General features: G+C 56.8%; 2 protein-coding genes and 1 long non-coding RNA gene across 4 annotated transcripts; 1 reads left to right on the top strand and 2 right to left on the bottom strand.

Moving 5' to 3' along the window:
* Nucleotides 1-136: 136 nt before the first annotated feature.
* On the top strand, nt 137-2561 carry LOC146428120 (uncharacterized). Its single transcript, XR_014856202.1, has 2 exons — nt 137-476; nt 1044-2561. It is a non-coding gene; the product is annotated as an uncharacterized LOC146428120 (long non-coding RNA).
* Nucleotides 2562-2908: 347 nt separating this feature from the next.
* Nucleotides 2909-15556, bottom strand: ADD2 (adducin 2). 2 transcript variants are annotated; one of them, XM_085080507.1, is made up of 15 exons: nt 15506-15556; nt 13464-13641; nt 12483-12621; nt 11622-11773; nt 10147-10227; nt 9923-10072; nt 9161-9304; nt 8982-9080; nt 8577-8756; nt 8227-8484; nt 7515-7634; nt 7323-7412; nt 6511-6661; nt 6340-6429; nt 2909-5527 (listed from the first exon to the last, which is right to left on the bottom strand). In XM_085080507.1, the coding sequence occupies exons 2-15, from the start codon at nt 13638-13640 to the stop codon at nt 5238-5240; spliced, it is 2121 nt and encodes a 706-aa protein (XP_084936633.1). In that variant the 5' UTR covers nt 13641; nt 15506-15556; the 3' UTR covers nt 2909-5237. The 2 variants fall into 2 exon arrangements, with proteins under 2 accessions (XP_084936633.1, XP_084936635.1); XM_085080509.1 differs by lacking the exons at nt 11622-11773; nt 15506-15556 and having other exon boundaries at nt 13464-13606.
* Nucleotides 15557-15666: 110 nt separating this feature from the next.
* Nucleotides 15667-19578, bottom strand: FIGLA (folliculogenesis specific bHLH transcription factor). The gene is made up of 4 exons (XM_085080428.1): nt 18911-19578; nt 17565-17717; nt 16411-16561; nt 15667-15978 (listed from the first exon to the last, which is right to left on the bottom strand). The coding sequence occupies exons 1-4, from the start codon at nt 19346-19348 to the stop codon at nt 15959-15961; spliced, it is 762 nt and encodes a 253-aa protein (XP_084936554.1). The 5' UTR covers nt 19349-19578; the 3' UTR covers nt 15667-15958.
* Between the last annotated feature and the right edge of the window lie 237 nt (nt 19579-19815).

The following is a 19815-nucleotide window of genomic DNA, read 5'->3' as shown; positions in this document are numbered from 1 at the left end:
CACATCCTCGGGTCAGAGCTCCGGGAGGCCCTGGGTTCAATCAGGCGAACGAAGGTCGGTGCCGGCCCGGCGCGTTTTCACCCGGCGCTCTCCTGGCCCAGTCTGGAGTCCGAAGGTGGGTCTGCGGGTGTGCCTGGGTTTGGTCGCGGGGGGTTCAGGAGAGGCTTCTCTGAGAAGCTGCTTGAACCTTCCTCTGTGCCCGATACATCCAGTGCCAGCGGCTCCAGGACGCACCCGCTGCTGGCCAAGGCTGGGCCGGTCAGCGATGGCAGCGACGGCTCGGGAGACACAGAGTTAAGAATGGGGGAAAAATGATGGAAATCTTTGCATTATGGGAAAATAATTATTGCACAGAAGTAGTTGCTGCGAGGAACAGGCAGCACTACAAGGGTCGAGGGCAGGAGAAGGAGATGCTTCAGGAGATGCTCTGAGCGCCAGAGGCGAGGTTCCCCAGAGATTCCGTGAGGAAGCTCATGGTGAGGCAGCTGTGTTTCTGCAGCCCATGGAGGGCACGGGGGTGGGGGGCAGAGATGCACCTGCGGCTCCTGGAGGCGCCCACGTCGGAGCCCACATCAGAGCAGGAGATGACCAGGAGAGGCTGTGAGCTGTGGGAAGCCCCTGCTGGAGAAGGTCCTGGCAGGTACCTGCAGGTCCATGGGGAGAGGAGCCCAGGCAGGATCAGGTTTGCTGGGAGGACTCGTGACCCCATGGAAGAGTGACCCCCATTGCAGTAGTTTGTGGAGAATTGTAGCGTGTGGGATGGACTCACGTTGGAGAAGTTCATGGAGAACTGTCTCCCGTGGGGCACGCTGCACACTGGAGCAGGGGATGGACTCCAACTCCTCTCCCTGGGCAGCAGCAGGAACAAAGTGTGATGAACTTGCCATGACCCCCATTTTTGTCTCCCTGTGATGCTGGAGAGAGGAGGAGGAGTGGAGAGCTGGGAAGGAGGAAGGGCTGGGGGAAGTTGTTTTTAAGATTAATTTTGCTTCTCATTATCCTGCCCTGATTTTGTTGGTAATAAATTCAGTTTCCATCCCCAGGGTGACTCTGTTTTGCCTGTGGTTGTGATGGGTGAGGGATCTCTCCCAGTCCTTATCTTCACTCAAAAGCTGCACTCAAGGAGGGCCAAGTGGGTTAGGCCTCTGTGGTGTGGGGGATGATGGTTGAAATAGAAATCTGGAGAGGCCTGGCAGATCAATTCCATCACACTGCCGCAAACCCATCAAGGCAAGCGCTATGTGCTCACAAGGGGGGAAGCAACCTCTGGATGGCTGGAGAAGCATCCTATGCCTGACGGCACTGCCCAGAACACCACCCTGGGCCTTGAAAAGCAAATCCTGTGGCAACATGGCACCCCTGAAAGAACTGGGTGGGACAGTGAGACTCATTTCAAAAACAGCCTCATGGACACCTGGACCAGAGAACATGGGATTGAGTGGGTGTACCATATTCCCTGTCATATACCAGCCTCTGGGAAAGTTGAACAGTACAGTAGTCTGTTAAAAAACACATTGAAATCAATGGGTGGTGGGATCTTCAAACATTGGGATCTACATTTAGTGAGGGCCACCAAGGTAGTTAACACCCAAGGCCCTACCAATTGAGCTGGCCCTGCCCAGTCAAAACCTCCACATATCGTAGGAGGGGTAAAAGACCCTGTGGTGCATATGAGGAATGTGTTGGGGAAGACAGTTTGGACTAGTCCTGCCTCAAGCAAAGGCAAACCCATCTGTGGGATTGTTTTTGGTCTAGGACCTGGGTACACTTGGTGGGTAATGCAGAGGGACATGCAAATATGATGTGTCCCAATGGGGTTTGATTTTTGGGTGAGAACAGTCTGTAATGTTGAATTGTAATAATTCAACATTAAATAATAAATAATTCTTGTTTGCCATAATTCCCATGGCCAATGAGGATGGACTGCTCCAGATACACCAGTTCTGAGCTCCTCATGCAGCAGCCCGCCGACAGCACAGCAGCCTTTCTGTCCTGGAAAACGCCAAGGATGGATAGATCCCACAGCATAAATGGACTAAATGAACTCAACACACATCTTGGAAGGACAGCCACTGACTATGGAAAGTGTACCTGTACTTGTGTGAATTTGATATATCAGAGAATTGCAGAACAGTCTGAATTGGAAGGGACCCAGAAGGATCATCAGGTCCAGATCTTCAGTGAATGACCTATAAGGGGATCAAACCCACGGCCTTGGCGTTATCAGCACCACAGTGTAACAAATATATGTGTGCATTATGTATATATATATATGTATATGTAGTTGGAAAGTGCAGGATCTGAGCATGATGGTGATGGTACAGAATAAGGGGTGGAGAATGTCCTGATTTTGGCCAGGACCGGGAGGTTGCTCAAAACCACCTCATGTCATTGCCAGGGGCAGGGAAGGGACTCCATGGCATTGCCCAGCATTTGTTCATTGTCTTGGGAGCCATATTCAGGATTTTTGCATCACCCTCGCTTTGTGTACTTTTGTTATTAATATTGTTGCTGTGTTTTCTTTTCTCATTGCTGTTTCTAGTACATTGTTCTTATATCAACCCCTGATTTTCACTTTTTGCGTCTCCAGTTCTCAACTCCATCCCCAGAGTGGGAAGAGGGAGGTGTCTGGTTTGGGAGTCTCAGTGAGGGCACTGTATTGGGGAGTACCATTCCTAAACCATGACACCATCCCATCCTCACCCTGAGCCACATTCCTGTCCCGTTCCCACCTCCACCCCCATCCCAGCCCCAGCTCCATCCCATCCCATCCCATCCCATCCCATCCCATCCCATCCCATCCCATCCCATCCCATCCCATCCCCTCCCATCCCATCCCCAGCCCTATTCCCATCCAACCCCCTTGCCCACGACCCCCCTTGCCCCTCAGTCTCTAAGCACTGCCAAGTGCCAAACACGGGGTTTATTTACACCGGCGTTCCATGTGCTCCCGGCCGCGATTGTCACACACAGGGACATCCCACATCCTGGCCTCCTCCCGGTGGCATTCTGGGGGTTCAACAGCCCCCCACCCCCCCCCCCACCAGGGCCTTCCTGGGCAGCCCCAGGTGGGAGGAGGGGTGCTGAGTCCAGCTGGATTCGCCCTTCCCCATTGCTAACATGGGATCAGCCTCTGTTTTCCAGCAGAGATGCATATGTGGAGGTCCCAGATCAGGGATTTTCCCCTCTCCCTGCCTTCACCTGGAGAAAGCCCCACCCTGAGCCTTGCTGGAGTGAGGGGAGGGGGAGGCAGGGAGGTAGCATGGGGGAATTATCCCAAAGGTGGTCCCAGGATGTGATCTTGGCTCCGTTTCCTTCCAGTTGCACAACCAGGACCCTCATGATGGTGATGGTGGCACTGGAGCCTTCATCCCTGCTGGGACACTGGGTCCCTTTCCACCTGAAACCCCCTGGAATTTCATGGAGGAGGAAATAAATTCCAGGGTTCTCTGCAAAGCCAGTGTCCCTTGGGAAAAGGGGTGACCAAGGCCCTGGGGACAGACCCCAATGAAAAAGAGGTGACAAAGCCCCCAGGGACACACCCTTGGGGAGAAAAGGGGTGACAAAGGCCCTTGGGACAGACCTCCAGGGACAAAGGGGTGACAAAACCCCTGGGGAGTCCCCGGCTTGGGCTGGGGGGATGGGATGTGGCAGTGCTGTCATTCAGGAATTCCCCCCGGCTGTGACAGTGCTACCCCAGGGAGATGACACAGTTGTCACTGCAGGCTCTGCTGCCCTGGGTCACACAGGGGGAACAGGCCCAGGAACAAAAATGGCCTCAAAGAGCCTTAAAATCAGTGGCAGTGAGGAATATCCCCCCCCGGTGACAGGGCTGGGGATGCATAGGGGGTTTAGGGGCTTAGGGTGTCCCCTTGGTTCCCCCATCTTGCAGGAGTGGGATAGGGACCTGTAGGAGGACATTGGGCAGGGAAAAGGCTCTTCCCAAAACCCAGAGTTAGGTTGGCCAAGAGGCTCCGGCAAGATCCCTGTCTGGTGGTCTCTCTGCTGTTTCCTGCACCCCAATCCCTGCCTGCACCCCCCATTCCATGGGCTTCTTGCTCTTCCAGAGGGGATCCAACCCCCAAGAGCTGTCTCACAGCAGTGAAAAGGTTTGAAACCACAGTGATGGCATATGGGAAAGTCCTGCTGGGCTGAGGAAACCCCAAACAAGGGGTGCTGGGGCATTCCAGACCTTCTGGACAGGACTCCATGAATGCAGGAAGGCTCAGGGCAAGCACACCAGGAAATTGGGAGGATGGGGGGCTGATCCCGTTGGTTGACCCCAAATCCCAGTGCTGGAATGGTTGTGGGGAACACTGGCATGGCTGGGGCTCTTCTTCCTGGGACGGGGTTGGCCAGGAGGTTGTAATGCTGGTAGGGAAGGGAATGCCAGGAACGACTGAACTTGTGCTGGAAATCCAGAGCTGGGAAAAGCAGGGATCTGGCATGGACAGATCTGGTGTGAGCAGAGGCCGGCAAGAATTGGCAGCGTGTGTTCATCCCGAAGTAGCACTTAGTGAGTGAGTTTTGCTCAGTTTTAAATAACACAAACAATTCCCGGAGGTTTTTTTCCCCTATTTTTCCAGGTGCAGGTCGTGCAGTGTGGTGGGGGCTTTTCCAGTGGTGGGAAATCCTGCTGCTCTTCCCTGGGTGGGTGAAGACACGGGATGGGAATACCAGGAGAAGGGGACAAAGTGGTTCTTTAACCCAAGGAGAGGAAGATTACAATCCAGGAAGGAAAACCCTCAGCTTCCTTCAGGAAAAGCAATCCCTCGCCTTCAGCTTGGTCCGATTCTCCTGGCAAAGCAATGGACAGTTCTCCCTGGGGATGAAGCCAGCGCCATTCCAGCAGAGCTTGAAACAGAAGGTAAAGAAAATAACCACAAAACACCCTTTTCTTCCTCAAATCAAGCAGATCTGGGCCCTGGTGGTGCAAATCCAACCCCTCAGCCCATGGTGGGAAGGGGTGGGAGCCCAGGAGGGAAAGAGGGGAGGGAGATGCAGTGGGAATTTCCCCAAACCACAGTCTCTCTAAGCTCAGTGACCGCCTCTGGAGGCGGGTGACAAGGGGATGAGGTGCCTTGTGCCAGGAGGACCCGGAAAACAGCCAGATTCCAGGGGTTTTTGGCCGTGCCTCAGCCAGACGCACGAGGCAGGAGCTGCCCTCTGCCCCGGCGTTCTCGGTAACAGAGATCCCAGGGATCCCTGGGATGGCCTTGTGCGAGGCCTTGGGAGGCTCAAGATTCAATCTTTTCCTTCTTTTTGCCTTTTTTCAGAAAAGATGGGGTCCGGAATTTCTTCTTCTTCTTGGAGGGTGATTTGGAGGGTGAACCGTCAGGGGACACGGGGTTGCTTGTCACTGTCTCCTTCTCCTTGGGGGCATCCTGGTCAGCGCTGGGGGTTGTTCGGTCTGTCCCCCCTTTTCCAAGGTTTTCCTCAGTGCTTTCATCCTTCCCATTCACCACCGCCGGTGACTCCTTGGCGGTGGAATCAGGGGGGGCTTGGCTGCCATCGGCCTTCTTGTCACCTTGGGAAGGGGAGAGGGAACAGGGAATTGGGGCAGCAGCACTGGTGTTGTGGGGGTTTTATCCCCCCAAATCTCCAGTGGGACCTGGGCAGGATTTGGCCTCCATGGGTGGAGAGCGTTGGGATTTGATCCCATCCTGCTGCAGGCACCACTTCCCTGAGCCTCCCCCCTCCCTGCAGACAAGCGATGTGGGATGGAGAGCCGGGAAGGGGCAGCAGGAAAAGCAGGAAGCAACAACAAGGAGGGATTTCCCAAGGGATTTCCTAAGGGATTTCCCCTGAGTGGGGCTGGAGTGGGCTACGGAGAGCAAAGATCCCCCCGAGCCCATGTCCCTCCTCCGGGATGGCCTCTCCGTACTTACTACGGCACCAGGGATTCAGGGATAACTCCTTGGGTGACAGGCACACGGGGAGGAAAGAGAAAGGAGACGTTGTGGAGACAGACAGACAGACAGACAGACACCACGAGACACCATGGCAGAGCCAGCAGCCCCGAGCCGTGCCACGGCACCCACTGTGCATTGGAATAAGGGGAATATCGCACCCGCCAGAGTGTGAGGATTGGGATGGGGGACAGGGGTGGCCCCTGCTCCCCACAAAGCCACTGGCAGACACTCATATCCTCCTGCCATGAATCCCCATCAGTGCTTGGCCACTCTGGAGTGGGGGGGACCCCCGGGGACGGGTAAGGGGACATGAAGTGACAGCAAGCTGTGTCTCAGTGCGGTTTGGCCACAGCCACCCTTGTCCCCCCGCTCCCACTGCTAATTGGGACCCCACCCCTCGTTTTGGGGTGCTCATCACCCCACTCACCCTCCGTGGGCTCTGCAGGTGCTGGCGGCTCCGGGGGCGGTGGCTCGGGCGGGGGAGCCCCCCTGTCCTCTGCTGTTGCATCCTTCTCGCCTGCCACAGAGAGACATGCTGGTCTGGGGTCCCCTCAAAGCAACCCGGGGATGTGTGGGGATTTTGGGGTGTCTCTCCTACCCTGTAGATGCTTCTTCCTCTCCACCTCCTGCTTGTACTCCTCCAGCTCCTGGTCTGTGAGCTGGCTGAAGGGGTTGGGGGGCTCTGGCTCGGGGGGAGCCTCTTTCCGGCCCTCCTTGGCCTCTGCATCCCCTAAGTGGCTCTCGGTAGACTGAAACAGACCCCCAGAGTGGTGTCACTCCCCTGGAGCAGTGTCAACGCCCCCTGGAGAGGTGTCACCCCTCCAGAGTGGTGTCACCCCCTCTGGAACTGTGTCAACCCCCCCATCCCTCACCCCGAGCAGTGTCAACCCCTTTGGAGCAGTGCCGCCCCCGGAGCAGTGTGCCCTCTGCCCTCGGAGTGGTGTCACTGCCCCCGGACCTGTGGAATGCTGGGGATCCAGGGAAAGGCTGGGTGCTCTGGGAAGGGGGATTTGGGGCTGGGCATGTGGGTCTTGGGACAAGAGGTGACATGGGGTGATATTGTCCTGGGGATACTGTGAGGATACAGGGTGACATGAGTGCCATATGGGACTGTGTCTGGTCTTGGCAATGACACTGGTCAGCTCCTGTGACTGGAAAAACAGGGGGATATGGGGCTGGGGACGTGGGTTTACACAGGGTGACATGGGCTGTGGACAGAGCGCTGGGGACATGGAGTGACATGGGTGCCATACAGGGCTCCAGCTGGTCTCAGTGATCACACTGGCCAGCAGCTGTGGCTGGGGTGTGACTGTCACATCTGGTTACATGGGCTGGCATTAGCAAGGACATGGGGTGTCACGGGGCTGGGGATGCAGGGTTTGAGGATGCAGGGTGACACAGGTGCCATACAGGGCTGCGGCTGGTCTCAGCGATGACACTGGCCAGCAGCTGTGACTGGGGCCCGGCTGACTTCACGTCCTGGCGGTTTTGCTCTCGGATCTGTGGGTGAGAACAGGGATAAATCCCCCTCCAAGGGGATAAACCCCCCCTGCATGCCGAGACCCCCCTGTCCCCAGCCCCACCCCAGCTCTCAGGGCCCACCTTGTTGCGCATCTCCAGCACTTCCTGTGGGTCTGTGTAGAGCGGCACAAACTGGTTGGGGTTCTCGATGCGAATTGGGGTCCCACTGCTGCCCTTCTCCACCTCGTCTGCTCGCAGCCACTGTGGGGCCACAAAGGGAAACTCGGGAAAGGTGTTTTGGGAAGGAGGAGAACCCAATAATAGAAGGAGGACCCCACTAAATGCAACTTGTGTAGAAGAGAGATCTCAATAATAGAGAGGAAACACAATATAAACCAGGGAGATCCCCAATGGAGAGGGGAGACTCCAAAAGATGCATGTTGCACAAGGGAGAAACTCCAGTAATAGAGGGGAGACCCTTATAAACACATCTTGCGTAGAAGGGAGAGCCCCATAAAGGGGAGACCCCAAGAAAAGCATTTTATGTAGAGGGGGGACCCTCATAATAAAGTGGACACCCCAATAAATGTATCTTGCATAGAGGGAGACCCCAATAAATGAGAGGAAACCCCAGTAAATGCATCTTGCAGAGAGGGGATATCCCAATAAAGCCAGTGGCACTCAGCCCCACTCGAATGGGGTGGTGGCATTTCAAAATAATCATTATTACACAGTGAAAGTGGATGCCTGGGCCTTCCTACACCCCAGATTTCAGTGGGATCAATAACCAGGACACCCTCCACTTCCTTGGTTTTTGATCCCCAAGCCCCTGTTTGCTCCATCTGCCCCTCACCGTGGTCTTTGTCCTCTGGCCGCCAGCACTGCCCTGCAGCTCCTCAGCCAGGTTGACCTTGGTGTAGGTATTGGGGGTGTTGAGCCACCTCGTTTTCTCCTTTTGCTGCTTCTGGGCGTGCTGGCGCAGGGCAGGGGTCCCAGCGGGCTCCTCCTCGAACACGAAGGCCGTCACGGTGGCAGGGATCAGCACGTCACTCTTGGGCTTGCTCTTCTCCTGCACGAAGGGGTAGCGGTACGTGTAGCCCGTCCGGTATCCCTGGAAAAGAACAGAGCAGGGAGTCAGGAACACAGGGATAAACCGAGGGGTTGGAGCTCATTTTGGGGGATTGGGCGGGTTTTGGCGCTCACCAGGTTATCCAACATCCTCATGAGGGCCTCGAACTCGTGCTCGCCCAGGCGGCTCTTGTGCAGGGGCCCAAAGGTGGTGCCCGCGCGGCGCACGGCGCCCAGGCCGTGGGGCACGCGCTGCTGGGCCCGCTCCAGCACGATCAGGTTCTCTGCGCCACCCGCACTTGCCAGCGCCGACACCTGCATGGGCACCAGGCACCGCTGAGCTGGGGCACCGCGCGGGAGCCCCACGGCTGCCCTCAGACACAGTGCTGGCACACGGGGGCACCGGGGGGCTGAGACCTGGCACAGCTCAGTGCAAAGCCTTGGGGCACCGGGGGCAGGCTGAAACCAGCACAGCTCAGTGCATGCACCTGTCACAGGTTGCTGAGCCCATATGCAGCTCATCACATGCCCTGCACTCACCTGGACCTCGCAGGCTGCCTGCAGGTGGAATATGCTGTAAAAAGCCTCCTCAGCTGTGTCCCCCAGCGCCAGCACCCCATGGTTCCGCAGTACCAGGATCTGCAGCACCCATGAGGGATGTCAGCAGGGCGGGCAGGGGATGGTGGGGTGACACCCGCATCCCCCCAGGTGCCCCTCACCTTGCAGGTGGGCCCGAGGCACTTCTGGAGCTCCACACGATCGGCCTCGTCCTCCACCTCCCCACGGAAGTCGAAGTAGGCGATGTCCCCCAGGAGCAGGGCGGCGCGGGAGATGGGCAGGAGCCCGCAGCGCATGGCTGACACCTGGGCATGGGCGGAGAACAGGGCAGGGGGAACCCCAAACACACCCAAAAACCACCAAGACCCCAAAAAACCCCCACCCCCACAAAAAAACCCCAACCCTTCCAAAGAACCTCCCAAACTCCTCTCCAAAAAACCCACAACCCCTAAAGAAAGCTCCCCAAAACTCCCCAACCCCCCAAACTCCTCCAAGCCCATCAAATTCCCCCAAAATCAACTTCCTAAATTCCCCAAAACCATCCATCTCACAAACTCCAAAATGCTCCCAAAAATGGACTGCCCCAAAAAGCCTCAAACCCCCAGAAACTCCCATCATCCCGATCACCCCAAACCCTCCTGTCCCCACCAAGCTCCCAATGCCCCCAAATCCCCCAAAGTTCTTAAAACTCCTAAGGAACCCAAGTCCTTCTCAGCCCCGCCCCAAATCTCCAAGTTCCCTTTGACCCCTCCAAAAAACCCAACCCCCCACAAACCCCAAATTCTCCAACCCTTCCAAAACACTCTTCCAACCTCCCAAATTCCCCTCCAAACACAACTTCCCCCAAAGGCCCCCAACTCCCCCAGATACTCCAAATCCCCTGGCCCCCCAAACCCCTGGTCCCTGGTGTTTCCAGCCCGTACAGCAGCAGCAGCAGGGGTGTGCAGGCGCACGATGCAGCGGATGTCGGGGCGTGCGGCATAGATCGCGGCGTGCAGGCTAAAGCTGCGGGCATCGGGGGCAAAGCCGGTGCTGCCCTGCTCCACCACGGCCCCCAGCACGTTCACCTTCACCTTGGGGGGCACAGGGGGCTCAGGGGGGGCTGCTCCCCACCAGGCAGCCCCGGGGAGGGATGCGGGAGGCTCACCAGGCTGGCCGCTGTCACCTCACTGCACGCTAGCCCCTGCGGGGCCACCAAGAAGTGCTCCTGCTCCTTGCTGACCCGCAGCTGCCAGGGGACAGAGGGGGATGAAAAAATCCCCGAATAAACACCACCTCAAAACCCCCACACCCCTCCAATCACACCCAAACCATTAAAAAAAAACCCCAAACCAACACCCTGAAGGAACCCAACAATAACCTCAAAATCTCCAACCCCCGCGAACTCCCCCCCAAAATTCCAACCTACCCCAAGACTCCAGAATCCTTCAGAAGCTCTCAAACCATGAGCACCCCTCTAAGATCCCCATCTTAGAGGCTCCCAACCCTCCCAAAATACAATAAAACCCTCAGATTCCCCCCAAAGAACCCCAATTCCTAGAACCCCCCAAAACCTCCCAAACCCAAGACATCCAAAATTCCCCAAACCTCCAGAAACACATCTTGCCCCAAAAGAAACTCCAAAACATCCACCCCCAATCCAAAATCTCATGCCCCAAAAAACCACAAATTTCCTCAGTGAACTCCCTCAACTCGCCCCCCCCAAAACCCCCAACCTTCCCAGAATCCCAGCACCCTGCCAAACACACCCAACCCTCCAATCCCCCTTGTCCAGCATGCTGATGGTGTTGCAAGTGTACCCCACCTGTGCCCAATTATACAGGATCAGCAGGTCCCCAAAACCCCCAATTCCCCCCTAAACACTCCGAATTTCCCCAACCCCCCAAAACTAATGCAAATCCCCCCAAACCCCTCTAAAGCCCCCCAGTCCCACCATCCCAGTTTTGGGGTGCTCGTGGTGATGGCAGCACGTCCCAGCTGTGCCCAGCTGCACAGCTCCAGCAGGTCGCAGTCCTCCCAGTTCCATCCAAATCCCCCCAAAAGAACCCCCAATCCCCTTTAAACTCCCCAATCCCCACTGTTCCGATTTTGGGGTGCTCACAGTGATGGAATGTGCCCCAGCTGTGCAGGTCCAGCAGGTCCCAAAACCTCCCCATCCTCTCCCAAAATAACTATAACACTTCAAGCCCTCCTAAAACCATTAAAAAACCCCAAATTCCCCTCAAAACACATCCAACTCACACAAAGCCCCCAGCCCTTCTGTGCTGTTTTTGGGGTGCTCACTGTGGCAGGGGTGTGCCCCAGATGTGCCCAGTTATACAGCTCCAGCAGGTCCCAAACCCCCAAACAACATCAAATTCCACCAAAATAACTGCAATTGTCCCCAACATCCCTCTCAAACAACCCCAAACCTCCCCCAACTTCCACAATCCCCCAGCTCCCCAGAGGGGTTCTGGGGTGTTCACAGTGACATGATGTGCCCCAGCTGTGACCAGCCTGTATAGGTCCAGCAGGTCCCAAAAGCCCCCTAGTCCCCACAAATCCCCCCAGAACAACCCCAAATCCCCCTCAAACGCCCCCAAAACAACTCCAGCTCCCCCATCTCGGTTTTGGAGTGCTCACAGTGACAGCGGCATGTCCCAGCTGTGCCCAGCCATAGAGATCCAGCAGCCGGTGGATGCTGCCCACCTTGCAGCGCATCAGCCGCTCGCCCTTGGCCAGCACCGGCCCCTCTGTCCCGTGCAGGTCATTAATGGGGGTGACAGATGCCAGCCCTGGGGATCAAGAACCCCCTGTCAGCGGTGGGACCCCCCAAACCACGGGGGCTTACTAGGGACAGGGAAGCAGATGGTTGTGGGAATGGGTTTAGTGACTGTCAAGGTTTGATGGATCCAAAGGTTTGCTGGACCTCAAGGTTTGGTGGCCCCAAAGGTTTTAGGGATCCCCAAGGCCCCACGGGTTTGGTGGCTCCAAAGGTTTAGGGGGTCCCCAAGGCCTCAAAGGTTTGGTGGTCCCCCAGGGTTGATGGCCTCAAAGATCTGGGGGTCCTTAAAGGGTTTGGGGGTTCCCAGGTGTTAGGTAGCACTCCAAGATCCCAAAGGTCCCAAAGATTTGATGATTCTAAATGTTTGGGGGTCCCCAGGGTCTCAAAAGTTTAGGGGCTCCCAAGGTTTGGTGGGCCCCAAAGGCCTTAAAGGTTTGATGACACCAAGGGTTTTCGGGGTCCTCAAGGTCCCAAAGGTTTGGTGGCCCCAAAGCATTTGATGCCCCTGAAGGTCCCAGAGGTTTTTGTGGCCCCAAAAGTTTGATGATTCCCAAAGCCACAAAGGTGTGGTGACCCCCAGAATTTTAGGAGTTCCCAAGGTTTTGGTGCCCCTCAAAGATTTGGTGGCCCTCAAGATTTTGGGGGTTTTCCAACCCCATCCCCCTCAATTAAACCCCTCATGAGTGTTTCCAAACCATCCCATCCCCAGCCCTACATACCCATGGGGGAGGTGGGCAGGGCAGCGGGGGATGTGGTGGCCATGAAGTCAGCGATCTGCCGCAGTGCCCACACATGGGATGAGTTGTTCCCCTTCTTCATCTGCTCCTGGATCAGGCTCTCCAGCTCCTCCCGGAAGGACTGCAGCACGGGGGACAAGGTGACAACGGGGTGGATGGGACCGTTGGGGACATTGGGGCAGGGGCCAGCATCACCGGCTCAGTGGAAGTGGCACCTCTGGCTTGGTGGCACGGTTATGCTGGCACTGGCAGTTTGGTGTCAGGGACATCATTGCCTTGACAATGGTGGCACCACCAGCTTGGTGACATGGTGATAGTGGCACCACTAGCTGGGTATCAGTGACACCAGCAGCTTGGTGACATGGTGATTGGTGGCACTGCTGACTTTGTGTCAGTGGCACTGACAGCTTGGTAGCTCAGTGGTGGTGCCAGCATCACCAGCTTGGTGGCAATGACATTGACAGCTTGGTGGCACGGCAATGGTGACATTACAATCTTGGTGTCAGTGACACCACTGGCTTGGTGGCGCAGTGATGGTGACACGACCAGACTGGTGGCACGGTGATGGTGGCATTACCGTCTTGATGTCAGTGACACCACTGGTTTGCTGGCACAGTGGCAGCAGTGGCACTGGCAGCTCAGTGACAGCTGCACCTTGGCAGTGACATTGCCAGGTGGGGACATGCACCACCATGCGGTGACATCTATTGGCTTGGGGACAGGAGGGATAGGGCGGGGACAACAAAGGATGGGGCCAGGGACAAGAGAGCTGGGGTTGGGGCCAGGAGGGATGGGTTAGGGGACGCAAGGGAAGAGGCTGGGGACACAAAGAACAGGCTTTGGGTATAGGTGGGACGAGATTAGGGACAGGCAGAACGGGGTTGGGAGCAGGAGGGATGGTGTTGGGGACAAGAGAGGAATGGGGCTGGGGACAGGAGGGCCAGCTTGGGGCCGGGGGCTCACCGGGCTCTGCAGGATCATTGTCACCCGCTTCTTCTGCTCCATGAGGTTGAAGTCCTGGCGCAGGTCCTCCCCGCCCCCGCTCCGCTCCCGCAGGAACTCGGCGTCCTCCTGAGGGGGGCAGCGGGGCCCGGGGGCGGGGGGCTCGGGCAGGGGCTCGGGGCTGGCGGCCGTGCTCATCCTGCAGGACACGGGGACACGTGGCGTCACCCCCGGCACCCCCAAAATACAGATTGGGGAGAAAGCACCGAAAACACCGCACAGCTGTGCCGGGCAGATAAGGTCCGCGTGGCCCCCGCCCTGGCCAGCGCCTTCGGGGAACGAGGGGACAGGCTGGGGACACTCGGCGGCGGTGGTGGCGGTCCCCCGCTGGCGGCACTGCTCAGGCTGGGTTACACCCCCTTGAGAACGTCACAGCTGAGAACGGGCGCAGCTCAGCGCACTGATGGGAGCTGAGAACAGGCATAGCTCAGTGCACTGAAGGGATCCCCGGCTGAGAACGGGCACAGCTCAGTGCGCTGATAGGTGCAGCAGCCGAGAACGGGCATAGCTCAGTGCACCAATGGGATCCCCGGCTGAGAATTGGGGTTCACTTAGGGGGACAGGGAGCTGAGGACAGACACAGCTCAGTGAATGCTCCGATGGGAGCAGCAGCAACTGAGAACAGGCACAACTCAGTGCACCAACGGGTGGGAGCAGGTGCCAAGAATAGACACAGCTCAGCACATTAATGGGAATGGCAGCCAGGAACAGGCACAGTTCAGTTGAAGCGGGGGCTGACAACAGGCACAGCTCAGCACACAAATGGGCGCAGCAGTTGAGAACGGGCACAGCTCAGTGCACCAATGGAAGCGGCAGCTGAGAACATGCATGAGTCAGTGCATCAGTGGGAGCTGAGAACGGACAGCTTGGCACACCGCTGGGAGCAGCGGCTGAGGACGGGCACAGCTCAGTGCACTGATGGGAGATGAGAACGGCCCCAGCGCAGTGCACCAATGGGAGAGGCTGCTGAGAACGGGCACAGCTCAACACACTGATGTGGGTGGTGGCCAAGAACAGGCACAGCTGGGGGCACCAGTGGGGTGGTGGCTGAGAACGGGAACCACTTGGTGCACCTGATAGGAGCCGAGAACGGGCACAGCTTGGCTCAGCCATGGGAGCAACGGGCACAGCCCAGCATACTCATGGGCGCTCCCCCACGATCCCACTCCCGAACTGGGGTCACCCACCATCGCGGGGTCGGCGCCGCACTGCCGCCGCCAGTGTGGGGGTTCACAGCCTCCCCCTCCCCCCCCGGCCCGCCGACCCCATAAACGACCCTCCCATCCCCTTCAGGTCACCGTCACTGAGGCGCTTTGGGCGTGCTGCTGCCAAGAGCCCCCCAAGAGACCCCCCAAGAGACCCACGGCACCCCCAACACACAGGGTGGAGCTGGTCCCCCAAATCCCAGGGGTTGACCCTCCCCCCCTCCCCTCCCCCCATCACTCAGTGCAGAAGGGGAGACCCCACAAATTTTGGTGCTCGGAGCACACCTGGCTCAGCGGGAACGGGGGACCATGGCTGGAATAAATCCAGGGGGGCCCCGATGACCCCAGGCCGCAGGCCCCGAGCAGCCCCAGGAGAACGCGAGGGACTCTCAGGGGACTGGGGTAGGGACCCCCAAATGATCCCCCTCCCAGCATCCCCCACCCCGCCTCCGCCCTCGCCGCGCCCAGCGCCGCTGCGGCAGCCGCAGGGCGGGGGGGGAGGGGGGGGGGGGGGAAGGAAAAACCGGGATGAAAACCGGGATGGATCTGGGGGGTTTGCAGCATCTCCCCCCCTTGGGGGTGGGGATGGGGGGAGGGGTGGGGTCGGGTACCACCGAAGGATGAAGGCCTGGGAAAGGAGGGAGGGGTGGGATGCAGCCCCCCCCATACCTGCATGCAGCTAGCTGGGGGTGGGGTGGGGAAAAGGGGGGGGGGTCATCCAGCCGGTCCCCCACCCTCCCTAAATCCCCCCCTCCTCCCCGAGGGATGCTGCGGCCGGGGGCTGCTGCCATCACCCACCTTCCTCCTCCTCCTCCTCAGAGCATCCTGACAAAGGGCCGCCCCCCCCCCGACACACCACGCGTGTCCCCGCACCTCCCCCCGCCCCGCCCTCCCCCCCGCCCCCCCCGGGAACTCAATCCTTGCAAATAAACAAGGGGGGACCCCCAAAACCAGCGCTAACGCTCCGACAATCCCTTTTTATTATGCCATTAATTGGGTTTATATTAATAATCATTAATGTGCCCTCACCTGGGGGGGAGTAGCAGCTGATTACAATTTCACAAAGCAATTAATTACAGCGTTGCCCTCCCAACCCCCTCGTTTTAAGGGTGACGGACCCCCTGCCCCCCAAATTTTGGGGTGCTGGTTTCATGGGGCGCAGGGCTCTAGGACAGGAGTGTGACCCGAAAATAGGGGCTGGAGCCTTGACCTTGGCTGTCGGGGGAGACCCATGTGGAACCCCCCGGATTTTTAGGGATGTAAGGAAAAACCTTAAAAAAAGAGAAAAAAAGATTTTTCACACCTTTGGAATATTTTTTGGGAAAAAGTAATTTGAAGCACCCCTTGTTTATATTGGTATTACCCACAATCCTGCTAACCCTGAGTCCATGGGTGCCCTCCCAGCTGTTCTGCGCCCCCCAAGTGCCCCCCCCCAAGTTTTCTGTCCCTCCAGGCTGCTCTAGTCCCACCCAGGCAACACCCCAAACCAGCAGGGTGTCCCCCAAGGTGTTCTGCCCCCCCCCCCGTACCCCCCAAGGTGCTCTAATCCCCACAAGGTGCGCCCCCCCCCCAAATTCCCAGGGTGCCCCCCAAGGTGCTCTATCCCCACCCAGAGCTCCCCTCTATTGCCAGGGTGTTCCACCCCCTGGTGCCTCCCCCCACTCCCAGGGTGCTCCGACCCCGTCGGGGTGCCCCCCACTCACCATCCCCCCACTCTTTGGCAGTGCCCCAGGGTGGGGGGGCAGGAGCACGGGGTCCCCATGAGCATGTGGGGACACTGCCAGGCCAGGTCTCAGGCGGCCCCCCCCGGGACATCCCCCCAGTGTCCCTCCAACTCCTGCTCCTGTTGAGTTCCTGGGAAAAAGGGAATTTAAAAATATATTAAAACTGGGGGGTGGCCCTCCAATAATAACAACCACCTCCCAAAGAATTCAATTTAATTATTAAATTAATTTTAACCTCAAAAACTTCAAGCAGGAACATCCCCACCAGGCCCATAAGCCCCCACATTATAGGGGGGTTGTGGGTCAGTTTTGGGGCTTACCCGCAATAACAATTCAATTTAATTTTTAAATTAATTCCAACCCGAAAAATGAGAATAAAAATCCCCCAAAGCCGACATTATAGGGGAGGTCAGGAAGAGTGGGGACTGTTTTGGGGTCCCCAGAGGTGGGAGTCAGTTTTATGGTCCCTCCTCAAATAATAATTCAATTTATTTTTGATTATTAAATTCATTTCAAGCAGAAAAATATCAAGGAAAATCTCATGAGCCTCCCCAAATCCCAACACAATAGAGAAATTTGAAAGTGGAGGGTCAGTTTTGGAGTCCCAGGATGTTGGAGGTAAATTTTGGGGTGTCCCCCCCAATAATTATATTTATTGTTAATCTTATACTGAATTCCAAACTGAAAAATCAGAAGAAATTGGAAGAAATCTGTCCCCCCCTCTACGTGTCCCATCCCCAACCAGGTGTCCCCCTTATCAGTCCCACCAAATTCCAGATTATAAGGGGGGCTGGAGACTAGGGGTCAGTTTTGGTGTGCCCCACAAAAACATTATTAAAAATGAATTGAATTATAAATTACAACCTGAAAAATCACAAGAAAAATCCCTATTATCCCCCCAAAATTCCAATTATAAGTTCTGGGGTGCCCTGCCAAAACGTAATTGTATTTAAAAATAAATTGAATTATTAATTCTATTATGAAAAATAGCAACAAAACCTCCATCAGCACCTCCAAATCCTACATTATGGAGGGTTGGGGGAATCAGGGGGCAGTTTTAGGGTACCCCCCCTGGCAGCCCCCTGCATCCCACAACAGGGTGGTGTTTCAGGAGGCAGTTTTGGGATACCCACCTGGCAGCCCCCCGCATCCTGCAGCACTTCCCGCAGCAGGCGGATGTACTGGGCAGCTGCCCGCAGCGTGTCGGCCTTGCTGGGCCGGCGGTCCCGCGGCACCAGCGGTACCAGTGTCCGGAGCTGGGAGAAGCCACTGTTGAGATTCCGGATCTGCAGGACACAGGGACCCCCGGGGACCCAGTCAGAGACTTAAAGGGGAGCCCAAAGGGACCCCAGTTAGAGACCGAGGGGGACTCTGAGGCGACATGGTTAGAAACCGAGGGGGAACCCCAAAGGGACCCTCTTAGAGGCCACGAGGGGACACCAAGAGCCCTGAGTTAGACCAAGACCCCCCCCCGGATCAAACTGGGATCCCTCAAGATGACACTGGGAACCCCCCAGGATTCAACTGGGCTCACCAGGATTAAACCAGACCCACCAGAATAAAAACTGGGGTCCCCTCAGAATTAAACTGACCCCTCCAAACTAAAGTTGGTCCTTCATAGACTCAAACTGGGGTCTCCAGGATTAAACTGGACTCTGCAAGATTGAACTGGGGCCTTTACAAGTTTAAACAGGGCTCCCCAGAATTAAACCCAGACCTCCTAGAATTAAACTGGATGCTTTGAGAATAAAACTGGGCTCCCCAAATGTAAACTAGGCCCCATATCAGAATTAAAACTGGAACCCCAAAATTAAACCAGTCCCTTCCATGATTAATCTGGGCTCTCCTAGAGTTAAAATGGGGCCTTTAAATTAGGATTTAACTGGGCTCACCAGGACTAAACATGGCCCTCCTAGAATTAAACTGAGACCAGAATTTAACTGTGGCCCTTCTAGAATGAAACTGGCACCTCCTAGATATAACTGGGTTTACCAGAACTAAAGTGTCCCCTTCCAGGATTAAATTGGACCACCCCAGAATAAAATGTGGGTGCTTGGGATTAAACCAACCCCTCTAGGATTAAACTGGGATCCCATAATTAAACTGTGTCCCTCAGGATTGAATTGGGGTTCCTAAGATTAAACTAGACTTCACTGCATTAAACCAAACCCCTCTACCCCAGGATCAAACTGGGCTTTTCAGAATTAAACTCAGCCCTCCTAAAATTTAACCAGAGCCCCCCAGGATTAAGATGATCAACACAGGACTAAACCAGGCCCTCCTAAAATTTAGCTGTGGTCCCCCAGGATTAACCCCTCCCCCCAAATCCAAAGTCCTCCCTCCGAGCACCCCTGTGGTAGCACTGCCTCTGTGCTACCTCTAGGTCCCCACCTAGAGCAGCCCTGGGTGCCACCACAATGTGACACAGCCCCCAGCGTGTGATCTGGGGGGGGCTTCAGTACGTTCTGGGATCCCTCACCCTCTCTCTCTCCTTGGCGTTGGCCGCCTGCCGCCGCTCCAGCACCTCTGCCAGGTCTCCGGTGGGCTCGTACCTGCCGTCAGGGCCACGCCGCAGGCGGGTGATGGTGGCCGGGCAGGGCAGGGGCCCGAAGCGCTGACTCAGGAGCTCCTCCAGCACCTCGGGGGGCGGCGTGGGCTGCAGGACCCCCGGAACCTCTGGAGGCTGTGGGACCCCCAGGGCTTGTGAGGCCCCTGGGGGCTCCAGCACCTCTGGAGGCTGTGAGGCCCCTGAGGACTCTGGGACCTTCAGGGGCTCCAGAACCTCTGGAGGCTGTGGGACCCCTGGGGGCTGTGAGGTCACTGAGGGCTCCAGGACCTCTGGAGGCTTCAGTATCCCCGGTGTCTCCAGGACCCCAGAGGGCTGTGGGACCACCCTGGCTCCACTGGGCTCCCCCATCCCAGAAAAGCACTGAAGCTGCAACCCCCCTGAGGTAACACTCAAAATAAGGAAGAATTGGTGAAAAACGGCCTTAAATAGCTGGGATCAAATGAGCCACAGGTGGGACCCATCTGGGCCTAACAAGCTCTGGCTGTGCCTCAGTTTCCTCACCCACCATCCCAGCCTGGTATCCACAAAATCCTGATCCCATGCTGTGCCTCAGTTTCCCCCACTCACCATCCCAACCTGGTATCCACAAAGCCCTGAGCCCACAAAAGGCCCCCCAAACCATCCTGAGGGACGTTTGGGGACTTGGCACCGATGGGCACCTGGATTCGCTCCAGAGAGAAATGCATTCAATTGAGAAGCCTTGTGTGTTCCTAAAAATGTGGGAAGCACTTTTGTGTGGAGAAAATAGAAATATGAGATTTAATTACACAAAGCCTGGCTCGGTAGGTGGCACTGTTAGCCTCTGACATGCTGGA

This window comes from Lichenostomus cassidix, chromosome 22 (genome assembly GCF_008360975.1).
Source record: "Lichenostomus cassidix isolate B80296 chromosome 22, HeHo_3.0, whole genome shotgun sequence".
NCBI classification, from domain to species: Eukaryota; Metazoa; Chordata; class Aves; order Passeriformes; family Meliphagidae; genus Lichenostomus; species Lichenostomus cassidix.
Note: the sequence above shows the minus strand (reverse complement) of the source record. Positions and strands in the feature narration are given on the sequence as shown.